The sequence below is a fragment of the Phyllostomus hastatus genome, unplaced genomic scaffold (assembly GCF_019186645.2).
Source record: "Phyllostomus hastatus isolate PE091 unplaced genomic scaffold, TTU_PhHast_1.1 phas_contig_58, whole genome shotgun sequence".
In the NCBI taxonomy this organism is placed as follows: domain Eukaryota; kingdom Metazoa; phylum Chordata; class Mammalia; order Chiroptera; family Phyllostomidae; genus Phyllostomus; species Phyllostomus hastatus.
Genome location: NW_025333916.1, coordinates 17,102,151 through 17,116,754, shown reverse-complemented (window position 1 = coordinate 17,116,754; position 14,604 = coordinate 17,102,151). Strand labels below are relative to the sequence as shown.

Genomic DNA, 14,604 nt, shown 5'->3' with positions numbered 1-14,604 from the left:
CAAAACACAATCTCCCCCTTTCAATGAACAAAGAAACCAAAGCTCAGAAAAGTTAAGACTGGGAACAGTAGTGGGCTCCCCACCCTGGAGAGGTTCTAACACATCTGATGTACACTTAGGAGGGATGTTAAAAAAGAAAAAAAGATATCTAAACTTCAGATGAGGAGTTAAAAGAGATGCTTTTAAAAGTCTCTTCCAGAAGTTTCTCTGATTCCACAATCTGCCTCAACAATTTCTACACAAACAGCAAAACCTGGATCTCTCCAGAACTAGTTATGCCTTTCCAGAATTTTCCAAAGAAAAATAAAATCCCAGTGGCTTCAACAGACTTAAAGCAGCCCTGACTTGTGTGGCTCAGCGGATTGAGTGCCGGCCTGTAAGCCAAAGGGTCACCGGTTTTGATTTCTAGTCAGGGCACATGCCTGGGTTGCAGACCCGGTCCCTGGTGGTGGGCGAGTGAGAGTCAACTACACATTGTTGTTTCTCTCTGTCTCTTCCTCCCTTCCCCTCTCTCTAAAAAAAATAAATGACTAATGAAAAAATAAATAAAAGTATCCAAGCCTATTCTCCAAAACCCAACAAGGGCCAGCCCCAAACTTGCTCAGGCTGTAACCTGTTCCTCCTTCACTTTGGCAGCCTGTACAGATCCCTCCCTGAAATCAACCCCAAACCACATTCCACAAAAACCCTCCATCTCCTGCTAGTTAATGGTCTTCCCCTCCATTGTCACAGTCTTAAAAGATAATAACATACACTCCCTGGCTTCAGTTCCTCAGCTCCCCAGTAGCCCCCAACCCAGAGCACTGTAGCTTCTGTACCCTGGAAACCAAGGCTGCCAAACCACCACCACCCCAACTCAACCCCACCACCCCTACTCAACCCCCCAGAATTTAGTCTCCCTCTTACTAACTTCTCCTTGTCCACAAAGCCAACATCCCTCCCCCACCTCCTACCCCGCAGGCTCGCTCTCTCTCTCCTGGCAAGCTGTACCCTCACTCAATTTTCTCTTTCTTTCTTTGCAAGGGGTACTGTCTGCCTTTCATATGAATATGTCTCCACTGTTCATCCTTCCCTTCTCATTCTATATTGGGGTTTGTTTTAATTTGTTTTGTATCAGGTTTATTCCTGCAGTCATACTATTTCTTTGAGAAGCTGAAAAATGGTTAAGGACCTTCTTCCAGAGAAAGGTGTTCAGAATACACCCAGACACAACTGTGTGTGTAACTGCAGGGCTGCGTGGAACTCCTGGGGACCCAGCTCTCCACATTCCCCTCTGAGTAGGTTCATTTACTCCCAGGAGAATGTCCCCCGAGAGACACTCCACTTCCATCCCTTTCCCAGGCATAAAAGATTCAAAGCTGAGGTACATAAAATTCAATGGAGTCTGCCAAGAAGCTCTGCCCCAGGAAAAATTTTATACTAAGGAAATTCAGCATCAATTCACTAGTTGCTCTCAAGCATCAAAGTCACCCTTTGGATTCTATTATGCTAGGTACCCAATGAATATTTATCCATTGACATTATCACTTTAGCAGTAGTTCGATGATTTTTTTCCCCCAAACAGCAAATGAAATAAGTCAACAATGTCTTAGGATCCTTATGAATAATGCTACCAAACCAAAAACATTCATATTGTTAGAGAATGCTACTGCAGAAAACAGTTTCATTACTATGGTTACAAAACACTGCCATTGTTTCTGAGACCATTACTGGAAGAGATCAATGGGCATGGCGTGGGGAACAAAGGCTGGATTCTTCCCCCATTTTGGTGAACCACACATGCCAAGGATCAGGGCATTAAGAGACTCAGCCCTCCATAACATTACTGCAATACAATGAGAACAAAAAAATGGACAATAAATCCCATAAAAATCTTGTGGGCTTTTGTTTCAAACTGAAGTTGGCCAGTTTACTTAAAAGCGGTAAACAGAAGTCTGATTTTCCATCTCTCCTAGTTATCTTTGCACAGATTTGTGTATGTAGTTTTCCTCCTTTTGTTTTGACTAGACAAGTTTGCATGGAAGGGGTGGGGCATACTGTCTAATCACCATACAGTGTAAACGGACTTCAAACCCACAAATTGTTTTGAAATTTATTCTGTGATAAAAACCCACTGTAAGTTTTTCCACAACAGCTGCTTTCCTTAAACATTAGCTCAACTTTAATCTCACAAGGCAAACTACATAAGAAAAACCAAAAGTAAAATCCTGTTTCCTTTAAAATTCAAACAGATGTTTTATGTAATCAAACCAATCCAGTATTTGAATTTCCTACGCACGCACTACACCACTGACTCTCAGATTATGTTCTAAAATTTTAAAAAATATCATTAATACATAGGCTAAAAGATAAAAGGATATCCCCACTGGAAATATTTTAATACATTTTAACTAGTCACAAAGGTTTACTTTGGACTACCTGGAAAAACCTATCGTGAGGAACAATCTGTGGTTTAGCTCAGTAACTTGATCAATACTGCTCTCAGCATCTAATCTCAACCCTAAATTTAACTGATAATAACAATATGTAATGAAAATTTACTAACAATGCCGCTCAGGACACTAAGAGAACACAGGATCTTTATAATTGCAATTTAAAATACTGAAAATTGCTTAGTCAAAGGATAAAATGGATTGCATCCAATGGCTAGTTTTAGTTATATGAAGGCTTCCTTTTTTTTTTTTAAGATCTTATTTATTTATTTTTAGAGAGGGAAGGGAGGGAGATAGAGAGAGAAACATCAATGTGTGGTTGCTGGGGGTTATGGCCTACAACCCAGGCATGTACCCTGACTGGGAATTGAACCTGGGACACTTTGGTTCCCAGCCCGCGCTCAATCCAATGAGCTACGCCAGCCAGGGTTTGAAGGCTTCCTTTTTATCGCCAAATTATCATAGATGAATTGGCCATGTACTACTCTATAAAGAGACCATGCCATCATTACAGCTCTACACAATCTGAGGCTTCCAAATGGGATTTACATGAAAACACCTGGGAAACTAAAATGCCTGCATGTCTCAGGATGCACTCACTCCTAGATATTCCCTATCTGTGGGAAATCTGCAGGTGACATTGCACAGAAAACGGATGAAAGCGAACAGTGGGGGAGGGGGTGTTGCCTTCTAGCTCATTAACAGAGATGAGTCAGGGGCTGCCTTCCACTCCCTACAGGTTGACCCTACTGGGCCCTGCCAGCAAAGTCAGTCCACTCCGACTTGCTGTAGCCCAGAGCTATTTGTCAGCTTCCCCCGGGCAGCCACAAAGCAGCCCAAGAAAAGAAACCTGAAAGAGCACCCTTCGTGCAAACTCTCTGCCTAACAGTGCAACTCTCACTCTCTGTTTAAGGTAAGTGAGAGACTCATCTTTCCAACAACTGGAAGTTGACTACTAACTACACAAAAACATCTGCAAACCACTCTTCATTATCTCACCAGTTCAACAGCACAACACCAGCTGAATCCGCACCTTCATAAGTGTGGGAAACTAATTATGTGCATATTTTACTGCATTTTGACTGTTTTATAAAAATGAATAGAAAAATAGAAGTGCCAATACTAGTGATGCAAAGCACAGAACTCACACTTAATGTAACTGAAACAGAAATGGGCACCTTCCTACTAAAAAAAAACAGTGACTCTAATACCATCTAGACAGATACTATCTGTTTAACCATAAAGAAAAAGATCAGCCCTGACTGGTGTGGCTCAGTGGGTTCAGTGCTGTCCCGCAAACCAAAGGGTCACCAGTTTGATTCCAGGTCAGGGCACAATGCCTGGGTTGTGGGCTAGGTCGCCAATTGGGGGCATACAAGAGGCAACTGATTGATGTTTCCCTCACACATCAATGTTTCTTTCCCTCTCTTTCTCCCTCTATTCTTCTCTCTCTAAAAGATACATAAATCTTAAAAAAAAAAAAAAAAGCCTCAGCTGGTGAGGCTCAGTGGACTGAGTGCCCGCCTGTGAGGTTTGCCGGTTCAGTTCCCAGGCAGGGCACATGCCTGGGTTGTGGGCCAGGTCTCCAGTAAGGGGGTGCACAAGAGGCAACCACTCATTGATATTCCCCTCCTGTCTCCCTCCCTTCCCCCTCTCTAAAAATAAATAAATAAAATCTTTTTTAAATATTAAAAAAGAAAAAGGTCAAAGGTAAAAAAATAATTTTGAAAATGGTTGAAATATATTGCCAATGATGGCACCTGAAAGCAGTGAAATAAATTATATAAATGTCTAACCACTATGCTGTACACCTGAACTAATAAAAAATAATATTGAACGTCAACTTGTAATGGGCCAAAAAATGTTAAAGTTAAAAAGAGTATCCCTGACATAAACTATGGACTTTATATAGTTAATAAGAATATATCGACATTGCTTCACCCACTGTAACAAACACACCACACGGAAGCAAGAGGGTGACGGGAAACTGTGTGCTGGGGGGCGGGGAGAGGAGCTCTATGGGAACTCTGTGGTACTTCTGTGCTCAATTCTTCTGTAAACCTAAAACTGCTATAAAAACAAAGGCTTACATTTTTTAAAAAGCAGGTATAATTAGGGATTTTCTTCATTACTTTTAGCCTTTTGGGAAACAAAACAGACAAACCTATTAACACATAAACCTATAAACTGACTTTCACACATTTGAGTTTATTTAACACCTCTGATGAAACTGGTCATGGTCAAAGATAGAGGGACTCCCTGAACACAAGCCCAGAAAACACTAATGGGTGCAAAGTATAAGCTAGTGCATGTTAAAAACATCCTTGATCACCCCATAAAAATTCAGTAAAAAGACTAGGATCGAAGATAGCATCTACAACATAATCCCAGTTTTGTAAAGTGTGATCTTATATATTAAATATGATTGCCCCGGTCAGATAGCTATTAGTTACAGCACAGTCCCTATATGCCAAGGTTGCAGGTTCGTTCCCTGATCAGGGCCCATACAGGAAGTCACCAATGAATGCATCAGTAAGTGGAACAACAAATCGATGTCTTTCTCTCTGTCTCTCTAAATCAATCAATCAATCAACAAATATTCGTCTTTGCGAAAAAAGCTTTAAAAAATACATGACTGCATTATAAAATATCAAAATATGGTTCTGTGGGTGATGTGTGACTTTTTTTTCCTATGTGCTTCATAAATTCCCTAAATTGTTCACAAAAGTATCACTCATGGAAAGAGTGAACTTGTTGTGGTATCCACCCTGGACTCCTTCCAAGAACAGAAGCAACACGTGATATGCTGAGGACCTCATATTACCAATCACTATAAACAAAGATCTGTAGGGAAAAAGCACTTTGTAACCAAGAGCACTCAACAGGGCCTTCCACAAGGCCTTCCACTGGGCCGTACCACATACTCTGTCTGAGAGAGGAAAATACAAATGCAGTGACCAGGAAACAATGCCAGTGTTTCAGGTAACAAGTGCTGAGCGGTGTGGATAGGGCCGAGTGCAAGTTCCAAGAGAACTGCCAAAGCAAAGCCAAGATCAATACTGAGGAAGTTCTTCTTGAGGTTGACCTAGAGATTTGGGTTTTATTGAGGAGGAAAGACATTTCAGGGAAATCATTCTTACGTGACGTGTCATTTTCAATCTTTAAAGAAGTCTCCAGGGACTTCTTTAAAATAGACACGTGCATGTGTCTATTTTACGCTACAGTCCAGAGGTGGTCAGTTGCCCTGAGAAGGAAAACCCCTTCCAACAAACATTTAACATTAACTCAGAGGCCACACTCAAAGTCGTCTCCTGCATGGGCTTCAGGTACCTCCAACATGGATGACCCCAGGTTTTGTTAACCCATGAGAACTGCAAGAACTCTTGGCACACAGTAACTCTGCCCAAACCCCTGCGAAAGGAGACTTGACCAGGCTTTAATAACGGCCTCTAGCAGCCCAGAACTGCATCCTGGGGATGATAACCCAATCATCTTTTGCCTTTCGGACTCCTGTCTGGAAAAGTTCAGGGCTGTCACAAGAAATTTACTGTTTGTTCTAGTAAATACATGAGGTGGGCCTCCATTTCTCTGAGCCTTTATCCAAAGGGGCTTGCAATTGTGAGTCCACCCCATCTCTTTAACAGATACTAAATCTATTTCCTACAATGCAGGAGTGTCTTTCTCAAGGACCCAAAAGCCGTTCCTATGAAATGTAATCAAGAGGATAGGACCTGTCTCCCAGTCTCCGTGGAAGGGGAGAAGCCTAACTTGCCCGCTAGCAGACACAGCTGACCTAGCAACATGTACACTCAACAACCCTTGGTAACTTCGCACTTCCCGAACACTACTTGGACCCCCACTGGCTTATCCTCCCTCATTCTCTATTACCTCATTCTCTCTTTGAAACTCTCAGTCACCATCAGGCAGATAAAAATGGAGCTAGGCTTTTCCCCCTACAGTCAGTGGCTACTGAGCAAAATCTGTTTTCAGTGCCTCAACTAATGCCTGGCTTTATTTATCTTTGACAGTGGATAGTCCCAAGTGGCATTCATAGCTTTGGTAATTAACATAACAGACATCAGAAGTAGGCTTTCATTGGGGAAAATCTAGTGATCAAGTAATATGAGCCAGCAGGAAACACCTTGGCCTGGGCATTCCTGCCCTTACATGAGCTGGCTGTCAGGGCAGAGCGAGTCCTCACTCTGAAAATGGCACTATTGACTCAATCCATCCATGTGATTGGTCTGGCAGTCTCACTCAAGTTCTACCAACTAATAGAATGTTGATCCATCTGTGTCAGGTAAACATGCAAGTGTGTGTCCGTGCACCAAGAGGGGCAAAGAGCTGGAACTTAATGAAGTCTCAGATCAAACTGCTGCCTGCCAATTATGTCTGCATGTGTGGCAGAATTTGACCTGAGTCTTGCTTTCTTTATAACCTGAGCAGGTGATGAGGAAGAAGCTAACTTTATCTATCCATAACTACTGGCAACTACCCATATCTAACAAAACAGTGTAATAATGTGTATTGAAAACTGACTTAGGTCCAGCCCTGACCAGGCAGCTCAGTTGGTTGGATCATTGTCCTGTATACCAAAAGGTTGAGAGTTCAATCCCCAGTCATGGCACATACCTAGGTCATGGGTTTGATCCCTGGTCAAGGCATATTAAGGAGGCAATAGATCAGTATTTTTCACATCGATGTTTCTCTCTCTCTCCCCCCTCTCTAAAACCAGTAAGCATATTCTCAGGTGAGGGTTTAAAAAACATCTTAAAAAATGACTTAGGTCCACTATAAGCAACAATAGCAAATAAGTGTTATTATCATTTACTCATATTGTAATAAAAATAATCAGGATAGTAGTCAAGTGCCCCAACTTGAGTCAGTGGACTAGTGTTCAAGGCTGGGCTCCCCCACCAAAAATCAGTTCATTTATCTGTCTGTACTTCAGTTGCCTCACCTGCAAAATGAGGCCAATTTGGACATTACACACCCCGGAGTCCTGGCTGGGTAGCTCTGTTGGTTAGAGCATCTCGATCTGCCAAGGTTGCAGTTTCGATCCCCAGTCAAGGCACATACAAGAATCAACCAATGAATGCATAACTAAGTGGAACAACAAATTGGATATTTCTCTCTTTCTCCCTTCCTTTCTAAAATCAATTAAAAAAAAGAATATTACCCACTCCATAGGAGTGTAGTGAAGAATGAACGATACAATGGAGATAAAAACAGACAGCACATGCAGGCATGAAATAAGCTTAAGCTATCATTCTTATTATCATTACTGCTTACACTTACCTGGAGTAAAACCTGCCAAGCCATATTCTTGAGTTGCCTTGGAAGGACTGTCTAGATTTTATTATACCTCTCATTTCCCCTCTGACAGTATGTACTGTCATTTTTCATAGCTAGCTTTCCCCACACTTCCATTCCCCAATTACCCCTGAAGTTCCAAAGGAGCAAGGAAGGTCTTGGTTCAACACCCAGTTCCCTGAGGCCTCCCATGGTGCTGGGTACCCAAACAGTGTGGACTGACCCCTCTCCTCTCAGTTCTGCTTCCATCAGCATCCATCAGCTGAAAGCCTAATCAAAACCTAAGTGTCTATCACAGTTAGTGCAAAAATAAAATAAGAAGAAAAAATAAATTAAATAAGATGACCTGAAGACTATCCAGGTACTGATGGATAATGGCCACTAAGATTTGGGGAGTTCCTTACTGTGCCAAATCCTGTACTAGAGATTGTCTGTTATCACATGCAATCTTCAGAGCCACAGGAAACATTATCATACCCATTCTACAGCTGAGAAAAACTGAGGTTAACAGAGAGTAACATGTGCGGTCACACCAACCCTTGTCCAAATTTCCCAAATCTAACCCAGACATGAGCCACAGTCCAGGCTCCCTTCTAGGTTACACACTGTTCCCAATGGTCTGCAAAGTCTCCCAAATTTCTATCTCCCAACTCAAACTTCTCCCAATTTAAATATCCAACTAGTGACTAGGATATTTAATTATTAATCATCATCTCAAATGTAGCAGAGTCAAAAGAAAACTAAGGGTTTTTCTTGCCAAATGTCCTTTTCCCTACCAGCCTCTTGCGTCACCTCCATAAATGGCACCATCACCTATCCCGTAGCTCAGGCCAAAAACAGAATCTCATTCCCACACCCTGCAACCAGAAGCAACTGGAATGACCACTTCAGGGAGAGATGATGTTTATCTGGCTCACTGCCATATCTCCAGCTCCTGGCACATAGCTGGTGCTGTCCTGTTGTGATATAAAAAGAAATTATGTTTGATCTTCATCCCCCATATGGGAGGACTAGGACTTGTGAATGGCAGCTGAAATGCGGGCAGGGGAGAAGAGTCCAGTCCTGTGGGACTAGCCCTTACACTGAGGGATACTATTCCTAACTCCAGGTGGTTAGTGTCAGAATTGAAATGAATTGCTGGACATCCAGTTTGTGTCCAGAGTTGGGTAATTGGTTGGCTGGGGTGGGAGGTGGTAGCTCATACATTTCAATTCAGAAGTGCTGTGAGTAAAGAACATTTCGTAGGTGCTCAATTTTGTTTGCTCAAGCAAACAAAAAAGACTCAGATAGCTTCTGCTGGTCTCTGAGTTTTTTTAATGCAAGCTCATGGGCCCCTCCATATGAAGTCATAGTGTCATCACCCACTCATTGCCTTGAGACCCACCACAATGATGTCTGAAGCAGTTCCGAAAAGCAGAAGTTAAATTTTCTGTGATGAATAGGCAGGATTGGGTTCTTTCCAAAGTCCAGAGAGGGGGGTTTTAGAAACAAGTCATTAAACCCTACCAAAATATCAGTTGTACCAATAACTCTTTTATAAGACCCACTTGAGTACTGGTGATAATTTTCAGACTCCTAAATTAGTTATATGGAGTGACAGAAAGCCTCAAGGGACTTTCAAAGAACTGGAGATGACCCAAAATATCTGTATTGTAATTACTATTAATGAAAAGTGCTGCATCAAATTAAAAAGTATCTCAAAACAACAATAAAATATTTGAAAAACTTTCTTAAGATTCAGACCATTCAGAAAATAACTTTTCCGGGTACATGTTGGTTTTCGAAGCCCTGGAAAGGTGGGAAGCATCCTCTCTTTTCTGCCTGACTTAAGGCAAGTTATTACACCTCAAGTTAAAAACCTCAATTTCCTCATCTCTGAAAAGGGCAGCATGAATACATGCCAAGTACACTATGAGACCTCAAACAAGAAGCGGTAACCCCAAAGGCCACTCCAAGGACGTCGGATTATCTGCCAATTACCCGCCAGTAAAATCATCAAGTTTCAGCAACTCCTAAAATTTAACTTCTACATCATTTAGGAACTGGTCTCGGTTGTCAAAGGTTGAATGTATTAGGAAGCAAGAACATCTCTGATCCTGAATGCCCCTGGAGTTAAATTCATTTGTGAGAACACACCGTGCTGATAATTAGTACAACAGGGAGGAAGGTGGACGTCCGGAAGGCTTTAGCTACAGTATTTCGTTTTGTCTAACCCTACAAGGAGTGAGAAATTAGCACTAAAGGGTTAAATTCTGCCTTGATGCACTACTCACCGGTAGGAGACTCCTATTCCTGATGTACATATATGTTTTAAGATACCACAAGTTTTAACAGGCGAGAGTTGCAAAACAGGTTCGGGCAAGTTCAGTTTAAACCTGGGATACGGAGGCTCGCACACTACCCAGGCAGTCGTGTTTCTGCCCCGCCAGGGCTGGGTCGGGAAACGCAGGAAGTAGGGCTGTCTTCCCTACGTCCCGACCTGAGCACTGTAATTTGGAAACCGGGCTTCGAGACGTTCCCGAAGGGACAGAGCCAATGCTCTAGCCTTGTGAAATGCCAAGGGCAACCTGCTTGGGCCATAAGACCCGAATTTTGTTCAGAGCACAGGAAAGTAGCTGATGCCTAAACCCTCGTCTCTTGCTGGGTTCATTCGGTATGCAAAGCCGGGTGGGATACGGAGCTCAGCACTACCCCTGGGGAAAAAATTCGTGCCCTGGGAGATGACAGGCTCTCTGGATCTTCCGCCCAAGTCCTGCCCACCCTGCCCCAGCGAAGTCCTTAAGGTCGGACGGGAAGACCTCGGGGTAGCCTCTCGGGCTTTCCCGTGTCCCTTCCCGTTCGCCTGCCGCACTGGATTTCCCCAATTGCCCAGCGCCGTGCTAGGGCCCGAGGCAGTGACGCGGAGGGCGCGGGATCTACGCCGAACGACCCACCGCCTGCTCCACTTTCGTCCGCGAGCTGGGGAGCACACCCAGTGAAGCCCCAGTGGTGCCTAGGCTCCCGGACCCGTCGCCCTATCCCTCGCTCCCGCGTGGCACCCAGCCTCGCTCACCTGGCCCGCACAGCACTGCGCTGACATCGCGGCGGCGGAGGACCACAGGCGCACTCGTTTGCTCCCAGCTCCCCTCCGACTCGCCGTGCTCCCTAAGGCCTCGAGCGCCCCTCCCTGCACCAGCTCAAATCTCCACGACAGGCAGCCCCAGCTAAGCGCCAGGTACTACCGCCCGGGCGAAAACAGCCCTATCCAAAACCCGCCCCACCGCCGCAGGCCCCGCCCCCACCAGCCTCGCCCGCCCACAGCCCCACCCCACGCTCGCCCCTTCCACCCGCGCCGGGCGGCGGAGCAGGCTCCCCCTAGGCTAGTACTTCCGCTGGCGTCAGGCGGCTGCAAGTGGCGATCACTTCCCGGTGCGGCACCGGCCTCCGAAGGCCGCTCAGTAAGAGGCCAGTACGACTCTCCCAGGCTCCCGAGCAGGCTTGGCTGTGCTCCGGTTTCCTAGCCCCAGAGAAAATGCTGGCTGTCGACTCCAATAAAGCTTGGAGCCTTAGTGGAGCGATTCTCCAGTGTCCTGTATTCAGCCTGCGCTGAGGGGACCGCCAGGTGTTGGTCTGCGCTCTGCCTCGTGCCTACAGCGATATCCATGGGTCCCAGTCCCATCTCTTTTCCTTCCACAGCTGCCAAGAAAACTTAACAACTTTTGGGAAAGTCCCCTCTGCCTGAGCTCCCTCGGGTCCCCAGGCACTAGGCTGTTAAGCCCTGATTTCCAAGGCACTTTGGGGGATCCAGTGAGAGCCCTTTGCTTCTGTCCCTCTACATTCATCTATTTTCCAACCTCGCCTCCCCTATCCACCTGAGAACGCGTCTTGGCGCAGGGACTCTGTTTACATCCCTGCTTTCTATCACCCGAACTCACTACAAATAGGGTCCCTAATAATTCCTTCTTACACTCAGAAAGCAGAGAGCGTGCCCGTAGTTTTTCTCCCTACACAAATATGATCTTAGAGCCACTTCCCTAAGAAGAGAAATTTCCAACTAAAGGCACTTCGCCCCAATCCCTTTTGTTACCGGACCACTTGAGTTCGCGGCTTGGAGTGTTCTTTTCAAGAACTAGTCATGGTTGTGCTTAGGTAGTTTTATTTACTTGCAGCAAGTAGAGGAGATAGGGAATAAAAATCCAAAGCTCTGCTCTTGTCTCCCCAAAGGGAGGCTTAGCCATTGCTTATATGTGCTATTTGGTTAATTACGTGTTGATTTCTTCATTGCAGTTGGTTACACTTATGGGGTTGGGTTCTTGTCTTGCTCATCCTGTTACAGCTACTGTCTGCAAAAATACTGTGCTATATTTTAACATTTAACAAGAATAGCATTCAGTAAAGAACCACCCAGACCATGAGACCCTTATCCTCTCCCACACTTTTAAAATCAGCATTACTGTACCCATTTTAGAAATAAGGCAACTGAAGCCCAGTCAGGTCAAATAATTTGCCCATAGCTTCACAGCAAAACTGAAGGAGCAAAACTGGGAGTGGAATCCACCTGTTTGATCCCCTGGCACTTAGCTCAAGGCTTGATCTTGGGTGACTTTCAGACAAAGCTTTTGGCAAGGATGCGATTGGTTGGGCAGTTTAGGAGGTGGAGACTAAGGAAAGGCAATTAGAGGAAGAGAAATAATGGAGCAGACCCTAGTCAGAGTCATAGTAATGAAGAGAGTTGGCTCTAAAATTTTTATTCAATAACAATTTTTAAACAGCATAAATAGTATCAGGCCAGTGTAGCCACCTGCATGGTGGCAGCCTCTGACTCATGAAAAGGCAAAGATCTTCCCAGGATTTCAGTGAGCTCCACTGTTGGCTACTGCAGTCACTTTGGCCTAACTTCTCAGCTGAGGAGACTAACTGGGCACCTAGAGTTTCTATCCCATGCATGAGAAGAGCCAGGCAACTTCCTGGGAAGGGAAGGTATGAAATCTGCATGTGTTTGAGCAGGCTGCGACTCTAAAGCCTCATAGCCTTGGACAGAAACTGGGGTCCAGGAAGGTGGAGAACCTCACCAGTGAACACTGAGCTAGAGGTAGAGCTGGTAGTACGATTCAGGCCTGCTGATCCTGAATCCTGGGCTCTGTTGGCCAAATCAATGCCAGTGTGGGAGAATTCTGTGACTATGTCAATGTTAGCCTTGCATAGAAAGAGAACACAAGTCTTCATAACCTGGGGATTTCAAGACTCTGCCCCAAGTTATAAGAAAAGCAGTAATGGGGCCCTGGCTGATGTGGTTCAGTGGATTGAGTGCTGGCCCGTGAACCAAAGGATCCCTGGTTTGATTCCTAGTCAGGGCACATGCCCTAGGTTGTGGGCCAGGTCAGGTCCTCAGTGGGGCGGGAGTGGGGGCGGGGCACGAGAGGTAACCACACATTGATGTTTCTCTCCTCTTTCTCCCTCCCTTTCTCTAAAAATAAATAAGTAAAATCTTTTAAAAAAGAAAATTGTGATGGAAGCCTGAGCTTTTGGAGCCAGTATTCTGCAGACTTTTTCAAGTAAGACTCTTGTACATAGTGTTCTTAACATGCAGGTAATTTCTCAGTTCATCTCTTTTGATGTGGATTTTTCAGGAACAATCAGTAATAGACCTATTTTAATAAGACTATAGCTCTTGGCAGACCATGTGAAATATTTCCCCCACAAAATTTTTCCTAAATTAACTGAATTAGCTCCTTTTATACAATGTAATTATATATGCATATATGACATATTAGAAATAACCATCTTATAATTTGCTATTTCCCCTCCTTAATTTGAAGATGTTTTTTGGTTTTTCCTTTTCAGGAAGGAGAGTTCAATGTTGAATTTAAAAACACAACACCTTGAATAGAAAACAACAGGGGTATACATATGTTGTTAAAGAAAAAAACATAACCGTAGATACCCACTTTATTTTTATCTTTAGCAAATTTAGAAAACTTAATTACAAATTTAATTTCCCATTCAAGAATGGCTTAAAAGCAAATAAAATTAATTATTCTACTTTCCTGAAATCTCAACTTTAAAAAAAGCCTAGTGATATGTTCTGTTGGTTTTTAAATATAAAAGAAGAAATTTCTCTAATGCTCACTTATAAAGTCTCTATAGACTTCAATCTAGTAGTGGAAGTTTAATTAATTTCAATTACAAGTAAACAACAAAGAATTCATTTAGAAATGAATAGCTATAAATTTGGGCCCCAGGCAAAACAACAACAAACAGCCCAATAGAGCCCCCACTCCACTCCTGCTGGTTACTGAATTCTTCTGTATTTCTATTAAATTAATATATACACAATGTTTTTAAATATAAAAAACTTTACAAAATGTAAAATGAAAAATAGCATATCCCTTCTCTACAACCTACCTTACAGTCCCCTCCCCAGAGGCAACATTATCAATTATTTTGGCAGTTTTTCTTTCATATTTTCAAATCGTATTCTTATACTGTGTTTTCCTGATCAGTTGACTCTGTTTACTGTGTATTAGCTTTTATGTTATGTTCCGTGTGGGCTGAAAGCTTATTCCACTGAGCACTCCCACCTGCCATCTTGCCAATCTATATCACAGCTTTCATAAAATTAACAGTCAGCATTTTTGTAATTATGGCTAGTAAAACTTAACTGTTGCATAACCACACAGCATTTGAATAAAACCAGGGAAGTCGGCATTGGTGCTGCCTGCCACCTCCAGACCCAATAAGCAAAGACAGGGATTGGATGTTTTATTCAGATGGCTGGCGAGCTGAGAAGACAGAGGGTTATATACCCTAAAAGACCATTTACATTTTCTTTCAAGCCAGCCTTTTTTATTATATAAAAAGTGTGTAGGTAAGGGTTTGG

The 14,604-nt window shown here is 43.6% G+C and overlaps 1 protein-coding gene across 1 annotated transcript in view; it reads right to left on the bottom strand.

Annotated features, from left to right (window-relative positions):
• The window catches only part of SERINC5 (serine incorporator 5), an 88,260-nt gene extending 77,271 nt beyond the window's left edge, over positions 1–10,989 (bottom strand). The window contains exon 1 of the mRNA XM_045847898.1: positions 10,798–10,989. Coding sequence (XP_045703854.1) covers positions 10,798–10,824 — 27 coding nt within the window. The 5' untranslated portion in view covers positions 10,825–10,989. The remainder of the gene's footprint in view (positions 1–10,797) is intronic.
• Positions 10,990–14,604: the final 3,615 nt, after the last annotated feature.